Below are 16571 nucleotides of genomic sequence, written 5' to 3'. Positions count from 1 at the left end.
CGCGACTTTTATAAGACGTATTTACGATTTCTATTTTGGTGGCTCGTTCACCCAGAGCATCCGGAGCTCTGCACCGTGGAGACTAGCAACCTCCACGAGACCGTCTGTGTTGTCTCTCTGTAACCGCAACTCAATCAAGTTTTCCTGCCTACACCACTGCCATCTCGGTGTAAGTAAACAATCTTTAAAACTACCGATACGCGTTTGTGCCTAATTCCAGCTCGAAGGCCTTCCCTCTCCGACCCGGCGTGCCCGGGCTGCTGGCCACAGCCCGCGTGCAGCGCGGAAAAGGGCTCGGGTCGCTCCCGGCCCGCACAGTAATATGCAAATATTCTAATCACTGCTCTAAATAGCAAAGAAGAGGAAATCAGACACAAATCGAGAGACTTTTAAATATACAGGAAAACAAGATAAGTTAATAAACAGCCAGCTGCCAGTCTAGAAATAAGTAGTTTGGAACGGGTGATAGATAAACACTGAAAAATAAATATTCAAGAAATTCAGTGGAATAAAAATGGCACGTTTGGGTTTGGAGCGTCTCAGCAATGCTCTTTTATTTGCTTTTCCCAAATATTCATACAACTAACCTTTTAAACACTGGAGAGGGAAGTGTCAAATTTCCTACTGGTATAGCCCATAGAGTCATATCAGTTATGTACAGGAGCCATTCCTGAATCACCAATGAGGAATTGTTGCAAATATTTAAGTAATGGTTGAGCGATTACATCAGGCAAAGGGAACATCTTAAAGGTAACTACTACTATTTAAAATGTCTTTACTTGTAACTGTGTTGCCGCTGGTTTATTTATTATGCTATTATTATATTCTAAAGAAACAGAGGTGTAAGGAGTGATTTTTGCACCCTGGGCTGATATGGAGGACGCTGTGCCAAGCACCTGAGAGCACTGTGAGGAGAGGGAGTGCAAGCAGGAGGAAGCACAGGAGGATCCCATCTGACAGGCAGCCTCACTGGAGCCAGGGTTGGGGGTGGTTCTCTGCAACCTGCCTGGCTGCAGCTGGCACCTCTTCCAAATTGATGCCTTGGGCTGTTGGCTCCATTGCCCTGCTCTAGTTATGCTACTGCAAAGCAATGAGCTGTATGCAGTAAAGCTATGCTTTTAGGGCAGATCCACACAGCACTAACTATTTTGGTTTCCAGGTGTTATAGTTAAAATGATTTTAAAAACCCAACAAGTGGGAGTGGCACACAGGTGTCCCAGGAAGAAGGTCTAATGATATCAACCCTCAGGTGGGCTGACCATGCCCAGCTGACATGACAGTGAATATGACAGTACCTGTTTATTCTGAGTGCTAACGTGTGCTCAATATCCTGTTTGGTTACTGATACTTTTCCGATGCAACAGTGGTCTAATACTATTTAATTTCGCCATCTGACAAGCCGTTAGATCAGTGCTTACCAAACTTCCTCAGCACGACCCCATTTCCTCATCATGGCCCCTCACAGCCCCCCACAACCCCAGGTGCCCCTCGCTCCCCACCCACAGCCCATGGGAGGCAGCAGCTGCTGCAGCCGGAGCTGAGTGCAGAGCCCAGTTTCTCCCCCACCCACTCGCCCCATCCCTTCTGCCGCGGGCAGCACTGCCGGAGGAGAGCCCGTGGAGGGCAGGGAAGATGTAGGCTGCTTGCTGCAGGCTTGGGGCTCCCTGCCCTGCCCCCCTCGCCCGGGCAACTCAATGGGTAGGATCTGGCGCAGGAGGGAGGCAGCGCCGCAGTGTCGCTATGGCCGCAAAGATGAGGTGCCCCCGCTCACCCACAGCAGTGTGGGCACAGCTGTGCTCCACTTTGACAGCCATAGTGGTGCGGCACCTCCTCCTACAATGAGTCCCACCTGCTGGACTGCAGGGTGGGGACAGAAATCTCAGGGGGCACATTCATCACGACCCCATCTGCTGATGTTGCAACCCCATTTGGGGTTGCGACGCACAGTTTTTAGGTAGTGAAGTTGAAACCAACAGTTAATCAGGTTTTACTTTGGGAATCCCCTTGGCACTCAACAACTACCACCTGCCAAAGAGAAGTTAGATCCTACATTCCCCAGGGATCACCTTTCCTTCCTTCCATGATCCGAGTTGAGAAGAGAAAGTGAGAGAAAAAATGTAACCTATAGCTGCTCTGAGCTAGAAGTGAAGATACAGCTTTCTAATAGATTTTCCCCCAACCCCCTTCATATCTGCCATGCACAAAAACCACAGGATGCGAACACAGGCTGGACCTCCAGTGCGGAGGTGAAGAGGTATTCCTTTGCTTCTCCCAGTGAAATTCAGCCTACACTATAAAATTCAGCACTTTTTACTGGGACTAAATATGCCTATTGGTGTCAACAGGAGTTTTGCCTCTGAAGTCAGTAAAATTTGATTTACGGTGTGTTTACATGTCACCATATGGTGAAATTGCTATGGCACCTGGCTTTAGTCTTTCCAAAAGGAAGGACTAAAGCACGGCGCAGTACAGATGGGTACCATGCCGTGCACACAACACATGGTTAGATTTTGCAACTACATCATCATAGCGGTGCGCTATAACCGGAAAGCGTGCTGCTACGGTGATGTAGCTGGCGACTGCATGTAGACCTGCATGATTGCTATGTCACTATAGTGTGCTGCATGGCGACATAGCGCGTTACTACATTGCTGTAGGGCAATGTGTAGACATGCCCTTAGAGTAGAAAGAAAATGCTGTTCAGCATGATTATTCTTCTGTTAAGAAAACACCGACTGTAACAATGCTAATCCTGTTATCTCAGTATTTGCTGCTTTTCCTCTACGTTGAACCCGTGGCTCCTTGCAGCAGGAAGATTTGAGCAGAGGTTAATCACCAGTCCTTGGCAGCACAGTTATGAAACAGCCCTTTTGCCACGGAAGGGAATGAGAAATATTGTGGAGGACCCATGCTCCATTCTCGCATCCCAAACTCTTGCAGGTGGGATCTGAGGAATATTTAAGTAAAACTCCTGAAGTTACCAGGGCCACACTCATCAGCCCATTCCCCCTTGTGTCCCACATGCAATACAAACGTGAGGAAACCTCCCAGGAGAAATGTGGTTTCCAAGCCCTCAATCAGTTCTTTCATACCAAGAGGACAACACGGTTCTTCAGCTCACTAAATGAAATACCCTTTCTAGTGCACATAAAAAAAGCTAAAATATCCCCTTACTATGTGGGACATGCATAAATATTACTCCATATATTATTAATAATACCATATGTACTGATAGGAACATGCTGGGGTGCTTAATTAAGGGCATATGCCCTCATGTCTAGCATACAAGACAGCCACCACTTGAGATGCAGAATCTAAATACAAACCACATGTCTCTGCTAAGACTACTAATAAGTTGAGCGAAGATCGTGGGAGAAAGAATTTGGCACAATTATTTTATGTGAGCTTTCCAAGCCTTTTCTGTGTACTTTATATAGTGTATCAGTGATCTTTTCACTTTATCTCAAATGTTTGATAAGACTGTTAAATATAAACTTGACTTCTTTGTAGAGGATTTCATGAACTGTACACTACATGGTATTTCTCAGGGAAGATGGATAGTAAAACTACAGAGCTTGGTGAGGCAATAATTTAACTCTACAACATTCCCAAAGTCATTGAGTAAAGGTGTTCATCACTGTACTTACGTGGGAGGCAACACTGATATCTTACTAGCTACTTCAGGTTGGTTCTTACTCTGCATTTTCATCTTGAAACAATATTATTAATTCTTTCATCTAGCTGAGAAGGGCTGAACTTGGGAAGGTAATGGCATGAGTATGTATGTGGTTATATGCTGTTATAGCCCTCACCTGTTTAGTGATTCCAGCTGAAGAAAAAAAGAAGATATAAATTGAAGCACAGCGTCTCTCTTTACATGGGGAACATTCTAAAAAATTCTGTATCCTGAGTCCACATTATTTTTTGCTTATGGGTGGGGAGGCAAGGAGTCTACTCATTGAGGTTTCTGTGCTTATGAATTGCTCATAACTTGAAATATCTTTAGACAGATACCTTGGAATATCTTTAGATAGGATGGGAATCAGAATTATTTAAGAAATATGTCTGCCATTTCTCTTCCTCTTTGGTACTATTATACCTAGAAGAGGGAAACTATACAATCCATATACAGCCCAATTCTTTGTTCTTCAGGCAGGTATCATGCTTATTAATGTCTTTAATCTAACCTTGCTACATTTCTAAGAACATTCTTCAAAAAATGAGATGTTTTTATCCTTCAGTGAAAAAATACAGATGATGAAAAGCAGCTATGCAGTCAGGGTGAGACACAGAAAAAGCACAGAAACAACATGCAGAAGCTTGAAAGACTCATGTCCACGCAGAAAACTGGATAAAATAATTTGGGAGTGTGTGAGCTGCAAAAGATTCAGGCTCTACCTCTCAGCTCCAAACGTCACATAGGAATGAAACATCTATTTTCATGTAAATACCAAGACAAAAACATTTTTAGAAGGTATCAGAACACTGGGACCAAACTAATCCCTATTATAAAATGATGTAATTCTACCAACAGCAGTAAACCCTGGCCCACATGCTTTATTTATAGCACCTACCTCATTCTGATAGATTCAAAGATCACATGACTACACATGCTGCTCCTTCCAGGAATGTTTCATTCATCAAAAGAGGGAATGAACAGTGTCAAATTTTAATGCTAGCTCTTAAATTTTATTAATGGCTTTTTAAGAAAATATCTCCCAATTCAGAACTCTTCAGCTTTACTGAGAGTTTTGGTTTTGGGTACAAAGAAAGTGTTCAACTATTCATTGAGTTAAAATGAGCCTTTTGTCCTCGCTTTTGATTATTCTAAATAATTTGTTTTGTTTCTAGGCCTGTGCACTGATACTTAAATTGAGATTTTTCAAATGGCTGGGAACTGGCCATCCAGAGCTTTAAGGCAGCTGCAGACATCAGCATTCCAGAATAAACAATTCTTCTTATTACAGACTTTATCCAATTTCAGTGCAATTTGGATTAGGCTCTAAACAGTTAAGAATTAAACCCCAGCTGCATTCCACCAAATTGTCGTTCATGTTGTAGCCGTATCAGAAGATTATCCTTGTGTCTGCATCTAAGCAGTTCAAAAGCTAAGTGTAGGAATTCCACACACAAAAACCCAAATCATCCTCATTGCATTGTTCCATACAGTGAGAAGGTAATTTCTTAATGCTATTATATTAAATTCAAGGGGGAGGGGAAGGTAAAAAAGCAAACTAATCTAAATCCTTTCAAAATGATGATATTATCTACATGTCAATCCAGTGTACAACAATTGGTTGTCCTTTGTTGTCAAATAATGAAAATTACAATCACTTGCAGAATGAAGAGGGAGGTAACTGAGGCACTGGTCCCTGGTGCTGACCCTGGGGGCAGGTGGGGAGGGGCTGAGAAAAAACAGAAACAGCTGTGCTGTTGGATTGGCCGCTGCTGTGCCACTAGCAGCTCAGCCAGTGACGCTGCTCTGCCCATGCATCACTGGGCCCATGGCTCTCAGGCATCATGTTATGGCTCTGATTGTAATGGTCCATAGCTACGTAGCAAATTCAGGTATGTTCTGAAATGGACTGGTAAGCGGACTACACCTAGCTTGTGGGACACCGTAGCAGAAGAGCCAGAAGGGAGAAAAGAGGATGATTAGATGGTTGAGAGGGAAACAAATAGGATTTTGTTTCAAGACATCTGCAACAAGACCTCAGCTATGCATGAAGGGCCAGTCTAATAGCCACCACAGTTTCTAGACAAAATTTACCTAACTCCAGTCTTTCACACTTTGTGAAGATGCTGACCATAACATAATCTACCAAATCAATTCTTTCTGCATGTACAAAGATTGTTTTAAGATGCCTACAGTTCTGCTTACCCTGCCCAATGGCAACAGGGTCCCTTACAAGTCTGTCCTTTTTCATGTTCCTCAGGTACCACCTGTGTGTAACAAGGAATACAGTGCAATTGGTAGAGTCCACTTTCTCTGTTATCAAACATCAGCCAGCCAACTAGAGGGAATAATTGTAGGGAACTGTGTTTTTAAGAGGCCCTGGCATGAGCCAGTTGTAACCATCTGGGTCAAACTAGCAACATGAATTAATTACTATGCAAAGGGCTCCAATGGACATGAGATGCAACCCTTAAAAAATTTAAGAAACTGAAGGAAGTAATTTAAAAGGCCCCAGTCATGAAGTACTAAAACAACAAGTGAAAGACTAAGCTGTCCATGGATGCTTCCAAAGGGGGCACTGGAATGAAAATTAACACAACTGGAATTAATTAAATTAATAGATTTACCGTTATTGTTTGTGAACTGTATTAGTGTCATCTTGGACTCATAGGCCCATGTGTCAGTACAGGGTACCACAGGAGTTAAGTGAACATCACTCATTAGCCTAGTTAATCGGTTGGTTATAAGAATTTTAAAGTCTGCATTATGTTAATATATTAAGGTTGTTTGTTAATTATTGTAATTGTGCTTGGCTGGGAAAGGGAGATGTGGGAAACTATCAATTTAAGAGCAGGGGCTGGCAAAATATGGCCTACCCAGCCTGCGGGGCCCCTAAAAATTTTAGAAAATTAGTATTTATCTGCTTCTGGCTGCCTGTCCAAGATGACAGGAAACAGGGGCAGTAGGACCCAGGGGAAGCCAGCAGGATTCAGTAGCAAGGTAAGCCCAGCCCAGCCCCAGCCCCCACCCCTCCCAACCGGAAGCCTCCGCCTGCAGCTGCTTTTACTGCTTCCCTGAATGCCTGCCACCTGCTCCAGCACCATGTGGACCCTGGCTGCATCAATGGACTGCAGGAGCACAGGGCTGCACAGTACCCCAGGGCCAGAAGTGGGGGGGGGGGTACACACGCAATGAGGGAGGAAGGGAGAGACTTTGTGTGTGTGTTCACAGGGCAAATCCCACATGCACACCCCACCATACACATGCACCCCCACCTTGCACTGCCATACATGCAGGCCCCCAGACCCACACCCCCTCACACAGTCCAGCCACCCTCCACCCATATCCCATATCCACACCCCCCCCCACAAGCTCCATCACCCCACACTCACTCCCAGACTCACAGCCTCCCCCACACCCCACCACAAACCTATACCCTTCCCTCCATGCCAACCCCCCAACAACATACAAGAGTAAGACTTCATTTCAAGCTATTGTGCAATCACCTCTATGTACACTACACAAACACATGTGAATTAGGACAAAAATGTTTTTGAAACCAAATTAATGAATGTTGTAGATGTTCAATTTTTAGAATATAATTTGGTATTTTTCTGGTTCTGAGATGGCAAAACCCCTTCTGGGGGCAAGGGGAGGGCCTTCTGCTGGCAGAGGTTAGAGGGTGGGACTTCCAAACACAAGATGGCAACTGGGGGGTGGGGCACCTGTCAAGAGGTGGGGCTACCAATGTGGCCCTCGAGAGCTTGCCTAAACTCGGTAAGTGGTTCTCTGTCTGAAATAACTGCCTGTCCCTGTTTAAGAGGCTCTAATGTAAGCCAGTTAGAAATGGTGGTTTTGTTGCACAGTGGTGATCACTTAGAATGCAGCCCCCATCTGACTCCTTGGCTCCAAGTGATTTCTGAACACCACAAGTTAATGTTGCCAGACATGGAGGCCAATTACCACTCTCTAGGGCAGAGCTTTCCAAACTTTTCATGTTGGTGACACACTTTTTAGACATGCATCATTTCGCAACACAGTAATTCAGTTCCGGGGGAGGGGCCAAGGGAAGCAGACGCGAGTAAGGGAGCTCCGTGGTGCCCTTCCGCAAAATTTTCTGCATTTCGCGCGACACACCTACACACTGCCGCCGACACACTAATGTGTCACGGCACACAGTTTGGAAAGCTCTGCTCTAGGGCTTGAGTGCAGGGCGTTGACCAGGGTTGGTCATGGGTGGTGGTCTAGCAAACACGCTGCAGTATGAGAATCAGCCATGGCAAAAAATGTAGAATGTTTGTAAATCTCTTACTGGTCAGTAAATCGTATCAAATGGTATTAATATGGGAGTGACAGGAGGAGAAACTATAACAACCTTGCTTGATTTCAAGTTTTTGATTAATATCCCAGAGGTCTCTAAAAAAATTTCTCAACCCACAAATGAGATTCAGGTTTTGATCCACTTTTGGCAAGCTGTTTTCTCATTATGCATGGAAAGAAAATGAATGTCAATAGCCTAAGAACCACAGCTGTCTCATACGCTGTCTCAAATATCTGAACAGCTTTGAACCGCTGTCCATCTAACGTATCATATTACTAAAGCACCTGTCACTATAGTGTCTAAGCACCATGCAGCAATTAAAAGCTGCACACCCTGAAAGAGAAGTAGTCTCGCAATCCCTCCCTGGCTTTCAGTGTGCTGTATGGATTTTTGTTTGACTATTTTTTGTCTTGCTTTATATGCCTTATCCTTCTGCATTCCAGTTTGTCCAACTGCAAGTGGATCTTGGAGAGATGTCACTACTGGACTGAAGCAATTATCAAATACTGCATTTGAACTTGAACATAGTCAAGGTCAGGCTCTCTGCCTGGACCTGCTAAAGTGGAGGTATCTGCCTACTGATGTAAGCTACCAGTTGTTACCTACCTGGAGAGAACACTGGGTACTCTTTCTTTGAAATGGTCCCAATCAACTGTAAAATCTTCCCTGTATTTTGCAATGGGGTTTTGGCCCACAAGGAATTTACAGGCAACAAAAGAAGAGGCAGAGACAGGGGATGAGGAGCTGGAGACAATTCAGAGAAAGGAAAAGATCTCCTTGAGCCTGGCTTTGAACTTGGCTGTTGCACTGTAAATGAAGTTGAGAACAATCCTCTTCAGCTGCCCAAGAATGTACAGCTGCAACCAGGAGTGGGAGCAGGCAAGAGCTCGATAAATCAGCAAGGTTGGCAGCTCCTCTGTGCTAGGCATAATGCTCCACTGAAACCCTTTCTTCTGATAATCCATCTCCAAATCACTACTACTGGTGTTTCTTTAACTGGCATGCTAGGGGTCCATAGATGCCAGTACTGTAAGGTGCTGACATTCTATATGACCCCTTATTCTGATGGAAGGGAGCTCCAGTGATGTCTGTGACTAGTCATCAGGATGATGAAGGTAGTGTAATAGGGAATATGAGCCTTTAGAAAGAGATGGAGAGCTTATTCATGAACACAGCATACTGAAGCATGGGGTCACTTCTTGGTACCTGGGTCACAACACACAACAAAAAAATGTGGAGTCAGGGAATTTAAATGTCAGAGTATGAAAAAACTCGGGGGTGACAGGGAGGACAGCTTTCAATAACTGTAATTGTTGCACTAAATAGATGAGTATTGTATCTCCTTCTTAGATGAAACTTTGCATCTATATAGAAACTAAAAACAGCCATCGTATAAAGTAGGCTGTAGGTTTGTAATGAGGTTGAGAAATGAACACAGCAAACCAGTCTACTGAAAACAGTTGGGATTTGCCATTCCTTCTGAACATCCTGTGGGAGGAAATGCAGTGGCTTCCTTTCTAAATACCTTTCCCCAGACTCAAAGCTCCCTATGGCAGCAGGAAATGGGCTGCAGATTTCATGTTCCAAGCGAATGCTCATGCTGGGACAAGGACTGTGTGGGGCTGAGGATGGGGCATTGCCTACCACATTGTGGCTTCTATAAAGCTGCAAATTAGTAAAACGTTAAAATGACAGCAAAGCAGCTTTGCTTTGGGTTACCCCAGGGTGCTATACAAATTGTCACATCTAGAGCCTGAACAGAATTTAGGATTTTAACTACACAGCTGTGACAGATGTAAATCAAATACATCTTTAGTCAAAGATGAAGAGAAGGGATAATATAGGATTAAAAAGCACATGCCTATGGATTTGATACTGAGGGATACTGAGACCCTTTGTAGCCTATTGAATCCAATGACAGCAGCAGGTGCTCAGGATCAAGCTGTGCATTTAATATAGTGCTCTGCCTGAAAGTCCTACAGAATAAAGAACTGGTTTTAGGCAACAATATATATTCCACAAAGCTGCTGCTGAGCCCTCACATAAACATTTAACAGACACACTGGACAGAATTTCTGGGTTTTGTTGTGGATTCAACAATGTAAGATCAAACTAAAAAAGCAAACAAACACAGAACCCTTTTGCACTTTTGAAAAGTCAAAACTACATATCCTGATCTGTACAAAATGAACAGCCCTTTTGGAAAGACTTTATGGAAGCACTACACTTTAGAGTATACGAATTTAATTGAAAATTATCTTTCTGCTCTAGAATCTATAGGATGTTTCAAAAATACTTGTTAGGAGAAAAGCATGCTACAGATTTGTGTAGTTAGTTCCCGGTTATGTTAGTGTAGCGAGATGTTGCTTTCCACCTTAATACATTCTTTCTGGCTGTCAGAAACTTGACAAAAGTTGTGTCAGCAGAACTGTGATTTAGTTTCTCAAGTCTGGAAACCACCAGAAGGAACTTTTTACTTTACAGAACATGCACTATCTGAACTAAGCCCCAAATATGATGATGAACAAATGACAATATTACCAGTCTAGGCATGTATGGTATAAAGGAAATTAGGGAAGACATTTACAGCTATATATAATTTAACATTGCTTTTAATATGCTAAAGAACTGTTGTCTGCAGTTGTCCTTCTTGCTATTTGAAGTTTGGATGAGCCTATATGTATGTTTATAGGCTTGCTGTAACTCCATTGAGAACACATCTAGCTATAGGCTTTACCAGTTTTTAAATAACCAGAAATATGTACATTTTTATTTCAGATTCAGTTTCTTAAGCCAAGCAAGTTATCTTGCTTGTTCAAAAATGAAAAATGAAGCTCATAAAACAGTTTTTAAAAAATCCTTTGGAGTAGTCTGAGGACAGAAAATCTTTTTTTTATCTTCCTGAATTCTTTCTTGTTCAGTTTTTATCTCTACTATAAGTTAATCAAACTGCCTGTAGCACATAAACTATTAACAGAAAAACAAAACCTATATACAAAGAATGACATATTTCTCTATGTAATCATCTGAAAGAAAACACCCAACAAAGTTAATGTATAAAAGTCAAAGCACCCTGCCCTCCCCTAAAAAACCACAAGCGCTTGTCCATCTGCTCTGAGAATGCAACATTTTCCCTCCTAATTAGCTTCAGTGACTTTATCATACATCAAGCTGAAGAAAAAGAGTTGATCTTTCCCCTACCCTCCCACTCTCTAAAATTAACTGCAGCTAGAGTACTAAGGATGAAACTGGTGCTGAATATTTCTTGGCAGGCATGCCATAAGTGCATGCGCCAGCAGTGTCATCTGTGGTATGTAGTAAAGCTGGCACACGAATGGCGCGATATCTTTCAGGGCAGCTCTCAAAATGATATTTCCTCATGCAAAGAGCATCTTCAGTGTCATGAGCTCTTCAGGAGTCCATTTTTGTGAGATACATTCCATAAAGTGAGCCTCAGTGTTATTTTTAATGCAAGTTTCCTGTTAGCAGTAAATATTAAAAGGATGCTTGAGTGCATAATTCACACAACGCAAAAAAAGTTAGATCATACCATCCACTGGCATTTCTTTCCATTCCTACAGTCACATTCCTACAGCCTTATGTTATACTCTTGCCTTTCAGTATCTCAGAATGTAAATCTATTGTCTAAAATACTTCGGATAAGCGCAATAGGCATATAGTCCCTTTCCAAGCTTTTTTAAATTTAAAAGCTTCTATTAATCTTCAAGTACTGGAGAGTGCTTATTATGGCACTTGCGATTAATGTGGTTTATAATTTATCAGAATACAGTACAATAAAACTTATGGTACAGAATTACTAAACAGTCTATAGGCAATGAATTGGTAAAGGCTATTACAGTCGAACAATGAATGAAATTGGTGGACATATAAATTACCTGCCAAAAATACAGGTTCAGGGTGACAAAAACTATTCATTAAGTTGGCAAATGTGTTTGGCTGAAAAATAATGGGGAATTTTTTTCTGAAAAGTTAAAAAACTTCCTTTCAACATTTTGAAATGAAATGTTTTCAACTGAAATGACCCAAAAATATTCTTTCAGGGTTTTTTTTTCCAGTTTCTAGTTTCACCAAGAAATTATTTCAGGCTACCCCAAAACTAATTTTTTTCGTGCTATTCATGCTGGCCCCCAAAGTGAAGAATCAGTTCTTTGCGTTGTGATGTCTCCCTTTGCAATTTCATATCCTACAAGCTGTCCAAAGACAATATAGACAATGCAATTCAGAGATCCTCTTAAAGAAAGAACATATATATTTACTTACTAAAAACATCCCCTCTTGGTTTCTGCGGATCTATTTGTATCCTGTTGTCAACTGTAATTCCAGGGGTAGAGGTAGCTTCCGCAAGCACAAGGGAAGGGTCTTTCATTGTTAACCCTGGCGTTCTTTCTGGTGGTGGTGTACTCACTGATGTTGTTGGTTGTGGAGGTGGTGGAGGCCTTGTTGCTGGTTTCAGTACTGGTCTTGTTGTAACCTGCTTTGGTGCAAATCTGGTAGTTGGCTTGGGCGTAGGTCTTACTGTTGGCTTGGGTGCAGGCCTTGCTGTAATAACAGCAGGTATATGTGGTGGTCTAAGTGGCTGTCTTGTGCTTCCATTATCAGGAACCCTATTGGTCATACCACTGCTGCCCTTAAGACGTGTACTGTTGCCTTTGAATATGTTATATGGACTTGATGGTTCAATCATAACTTTAGGAATAACTGCAAAGAGAGTGAAAATGGAAGGAAATTAGCACCTAAATATCTCTACTGACAAAGTAAAGCCTAGTGCATGAATATATGTAAAGTTGAAATCATTGTTCTTGTTTGATTTTTTTACTGATTAAAGAGAAATATTTGAGAATCATTTCCACCTTATCATCATATGCTTTTAGAAAGACCACTTATCATAGTATTCTTAGGGACTTTAGATAGCTTGGAATAGTAGAGTGGTATTACTAAAAAGGGAGCATATACTCAATTGCTTGTAGTATTAAGGTATAGAGTAATGAGCAGTGGAAATGACAGCCTAATCAGGTAGCGTAATTAATGAAAAGCTGGGGCAGAAAGATGCATTTTTCATTAAGCTCTAAAAGTGACCAGGTCTGGACTTCCTCCTCAAGCAATTTGCCTAACCTATTCCAAACAGTAGGTTCTGCCACTAAGAACAGTGCCCTTGCAAAGATAGCTGAAGTAGTCCAACTGAATGCAGGGGTCACAAATGACCATTTTTGTGAGTTTTCAAGATAAACGGAATTGAAGATACTGGAAAGACTGAGACCTTTGAAGACATTAATTACAGGAGGTCCCTTAAGTTCACCCAGAAATGGACTGGTAGCTGGTGAAGAGTATAGAGTATAGATATAAGGTATTTGAATCATCTTGCCCAACTCAAAAAGTAGGAGAACCACAGTCAATACTAGATTCTAAGAAACTTTAAGTGTAGTTGGAGGTACAGGCTGCTATGGTTGTTGGGCCTGATCTACACACACAATTGTAGTGGTGTAATTAAACATTTTTTTTAAAACGTTTTAATAAAACTGATGCAAACCTACGTATGAGACCTCTTAAGTGATTTATGTCTTGCTTATACTGGCTTAGTTTGCCTTGGTAAATTTAGAGGTTCATACTAAAGCAACAGAATTAGTTTTAAACAAATGTAATAATGTCTAGACATATGGGGCTTTCTTAATGATTTTAGCTAATTAAAACAGGTACAATTCTGTATAGAAGAGACTTAGATGTGACTTCACAAACCAAAGCCACATCTGAGAAGGTGCACAATCTCTTCTTTAGCGGCAGCCCACAAAATGTGTTCCAGGATCATTTTACTATCTAGGAGTCCAGGAGCAGAGTCTAGCAAGACTCCAAGACTGAAAATCAGTTTAACCATGGGTGGGCAAACAGCTTTATCTTAAGGAGAAGCAGCAAGCTTTACCAGTTCTTCAAAAATGCTTTCTACTGCCAATCAACATTAACTGTGCTTCATACTGATTGAATCTGAGCCAACTGGTTTTCATCCAGGTCACAGTCTCTGCCAAATACTGGGAGAGCAAAGAAATAGTGTTATCTTGGTCCCCCAAAAATGACTTAGAGCTGCGTGCCATCCATGTAATAATGGCACTATACTCCATGTTGCTTCACAATCTGCCCTACCATCACTATCCAAAAAGTGACAAAATTGTAGTCCCTACAAATGAGACCATTATCAACAGTATGTAAGGCTGTTAAAAGATTTATCATCAAGGACATCTGTTGATTGCCCTGAGGAAACAGCTCTCTTGTGAATTTCAATTGATTTGAAAACGGCATGTCAAGATCTGTCAAAGTCTTACATGTTTGCCACCTGATAGGCATCAAGATTATATGGAAATCACAAAGTCACACTGCAAATCCTATCTATCCTCATTTAGCACAGGTTTGTAACCTAACACTGAGAAAGTCTGTTTTTTATTCAGTACTTTTGTGCCAGAACTTACCTGGCCATCTATTAATATAACTCCCAAATATCAAAAGGTTTAAATCCACCATTTCTTAAAATACACTAGCATGGAACAAATCATTTTGATTTGGGCCTGACTTCAGTTAAGCATGTCAGCAAGTTTCAGTGCTTTGCTGAGTAGAGATGGACTTAAGGATGCACTTTCCTGAATCAGGGCTATTGCTGTTAATGTTCTACATTTGATGTATAATTGTTTCAAATCTAAGATAGTAGGCGCATCTACACATCACTGTACAGTGACATTGCTATGGTGCTATACTTTAGTACTTTCTTTTGGAATTACTAAAGCACAGTACAGGACAGGTGGTTACTACATTGTGCGCATGGTGCACAGTTAGATTTCGCTGCCACATCATCATAGCAACACACTATGCCAGGGAAGTGCACCGCTATGGCGATAGCTGCCGATCATGTGTAGACCCAGATGATTGCTATATCGCCATAGTGCACCATACAGTGAAGTAGCGCGTCACTATGTTGCTATAGGCTGACATGTAGATGCATCCAGTGAATTATAATGAATGGTTGGTCAGTGAATGGATAACTATATGTGGGCATTACTTGATGCACAAGAAATAAATTGTTAAATGCATCCCTCCCTAAGAAAATTCTTTTAACTTTGTTAATTGTATTATGCCAATTTAAATTTAAAACACACTTTAAGATCCAGCTCATGTACCCAAGATCTACATTAGTAATATTCTCTTCCTACGTGATTCTCTCAGTTCTAAATAGAAAGTGGTGCATGGGAAAAGGGATATCATTCAAATGGCGCTAAGCTCTTTACCATCCTCCCCTTCTTTGGACCTCCCCACCACATTGGATGGAATGGGGCCATGAATATTATCAGGTAAAGATATAACCTTATTATGCATGTCTCTAGGGCAGCCATAGCTGAAGGGAGTACTTGACAGTCCACTGGAGACTCACTATTGGAAGCTACATGGGACCACCAAGGACCCCCATGAAGGCACTGGTCTCATATGATGAGAGCAGCCTTCACATCACAGAGATCCCTCTCAAATCTATGTAGATCCCTGGAGATTACCAGACTTGTGAGCAGACCTGGTGGAATACACCATAGTGATAGGGATAGTTGCTTCCCAAAAGAACAATGGAAAAGACACAATGGCACATCTACATGAGACACTTTACTTGAAATTATTGCACAGGAAGTGTCAGTGTCTACATGTGCAGATGCTTACTGTGCACTAATCTGCTCTAATCACAAGTAAATTTGCTACCTGTAAATACAAGTAGCAAATTTACTCACGAGTAATTACTGTGCAGTATGGCACATGTAGATGGCCACCTGGGAGCAGGGGGCAGGAGATTGCTCCCTGCCCCTGGTAGCTGCTTGCTGCTACGATGGGCTTCGTCACCGGAGCCCAGGCAGGGAAAGTGTCCCCCTGCCCCAGCAGCAGGAAGCTTCCAGTCCCAGCTCCACAGTCACAGAGTGGGAGCTGAGAGATGATTGTTCCCACCTCTGCAATCGTAGAGCAGGGCCTGGGAGCTCCTTGTACAGAGAGTTCCCCATCCAGCCTGGAGCTCACTGGCACCTGCCCCTGACCAGGACAGTTCCCAGCCAGCCCTGGGCAGCGTGGGGAAGTTTGCACATGTAGCCTGGAGGTGGCTGGGAACTGTCCTGTTCCAGAAAGTTCCCAGCCTGCTCCAGGCTGCAGGTCCCTTCCCTATGCCCTGATTGGGCAATCAAGACATGGGGCTTGGAAAGAGCTGCAGGGCGGGCAGGTCCCAGCCCCTGCCCCAATTCACCAGTGGGGCAGCTAGCAGCGAGTTAAAGAGCACAATAAAATAGAGCCCCGAATCCCTGCCCAGCTGGGGCTCATTGTTAGCTGCACCACTGGCAGAGCGGGACAGGGACCTGCCCCTCTCCTGCAGTTCTTTCCAAGCTCCTTGTCCCCACCTGGGGAGCCAGGACTGGGAGCTCCCTGCTGCCAGGGCAAGTGTCTATTGTCCCTGCCTGGGCTCCAGTGGTGGAGCCCATCCCAGCAGCAGGCAGCTCTGGGGGGCAGGGAGCAATCTCCCAGCCCCTGTCAGGAGACAGCTGTCTCCTG

General features: G+C 42.8%; 1 protein-coding gene across 12 annotated transcripts in view; it reads right to left on the bottom strand.

The window, feature by feature from the left end:
• Nucleotides 1-16571, bottom strand: part of NPNT (nephronectin) — a 98256-nt gene that overhangs the window by 29867 nt on the left and 51818 nt on the right. For all 12 annotated transcript variants that reach the window (XR_003094989.1, XM_025208785.1, XM_025208788.1 and 9 more), the window contains one exon: nt 12279-12716. Coding sequence is in view for 11 of the 12 variants with exons in the window: in XM_025208785.1 (XP_025064570.1) it covers nt 12279-12716 (438 nt within the window). In the remaining variant the exon portion in view is untranslated. The remainder of the gene's footprint in view (nt 1-12278; nt 12717-16571) is intronic.

This window comes from Alligator sinensis, unplaced genomic scaffold, assembly GCF_000455745.1.
Source record: "Alligator sinensis unplaced genomic scaffold, ASM45574v1 scaffold1092_1, whole genome shotgun sequence".
In the NCBI taxonomy this organism is placed as follows: domain Eukaryota; kingdom Metazoa; phylum Chordata; order Crocodylia; family Alligatoridae; genus Alligator; species Alligator sinensis.
Note: the sequence above shows the minus strand (reverse complement) of the source record. Positions and strands in the feature narration are given on the sequence as shown.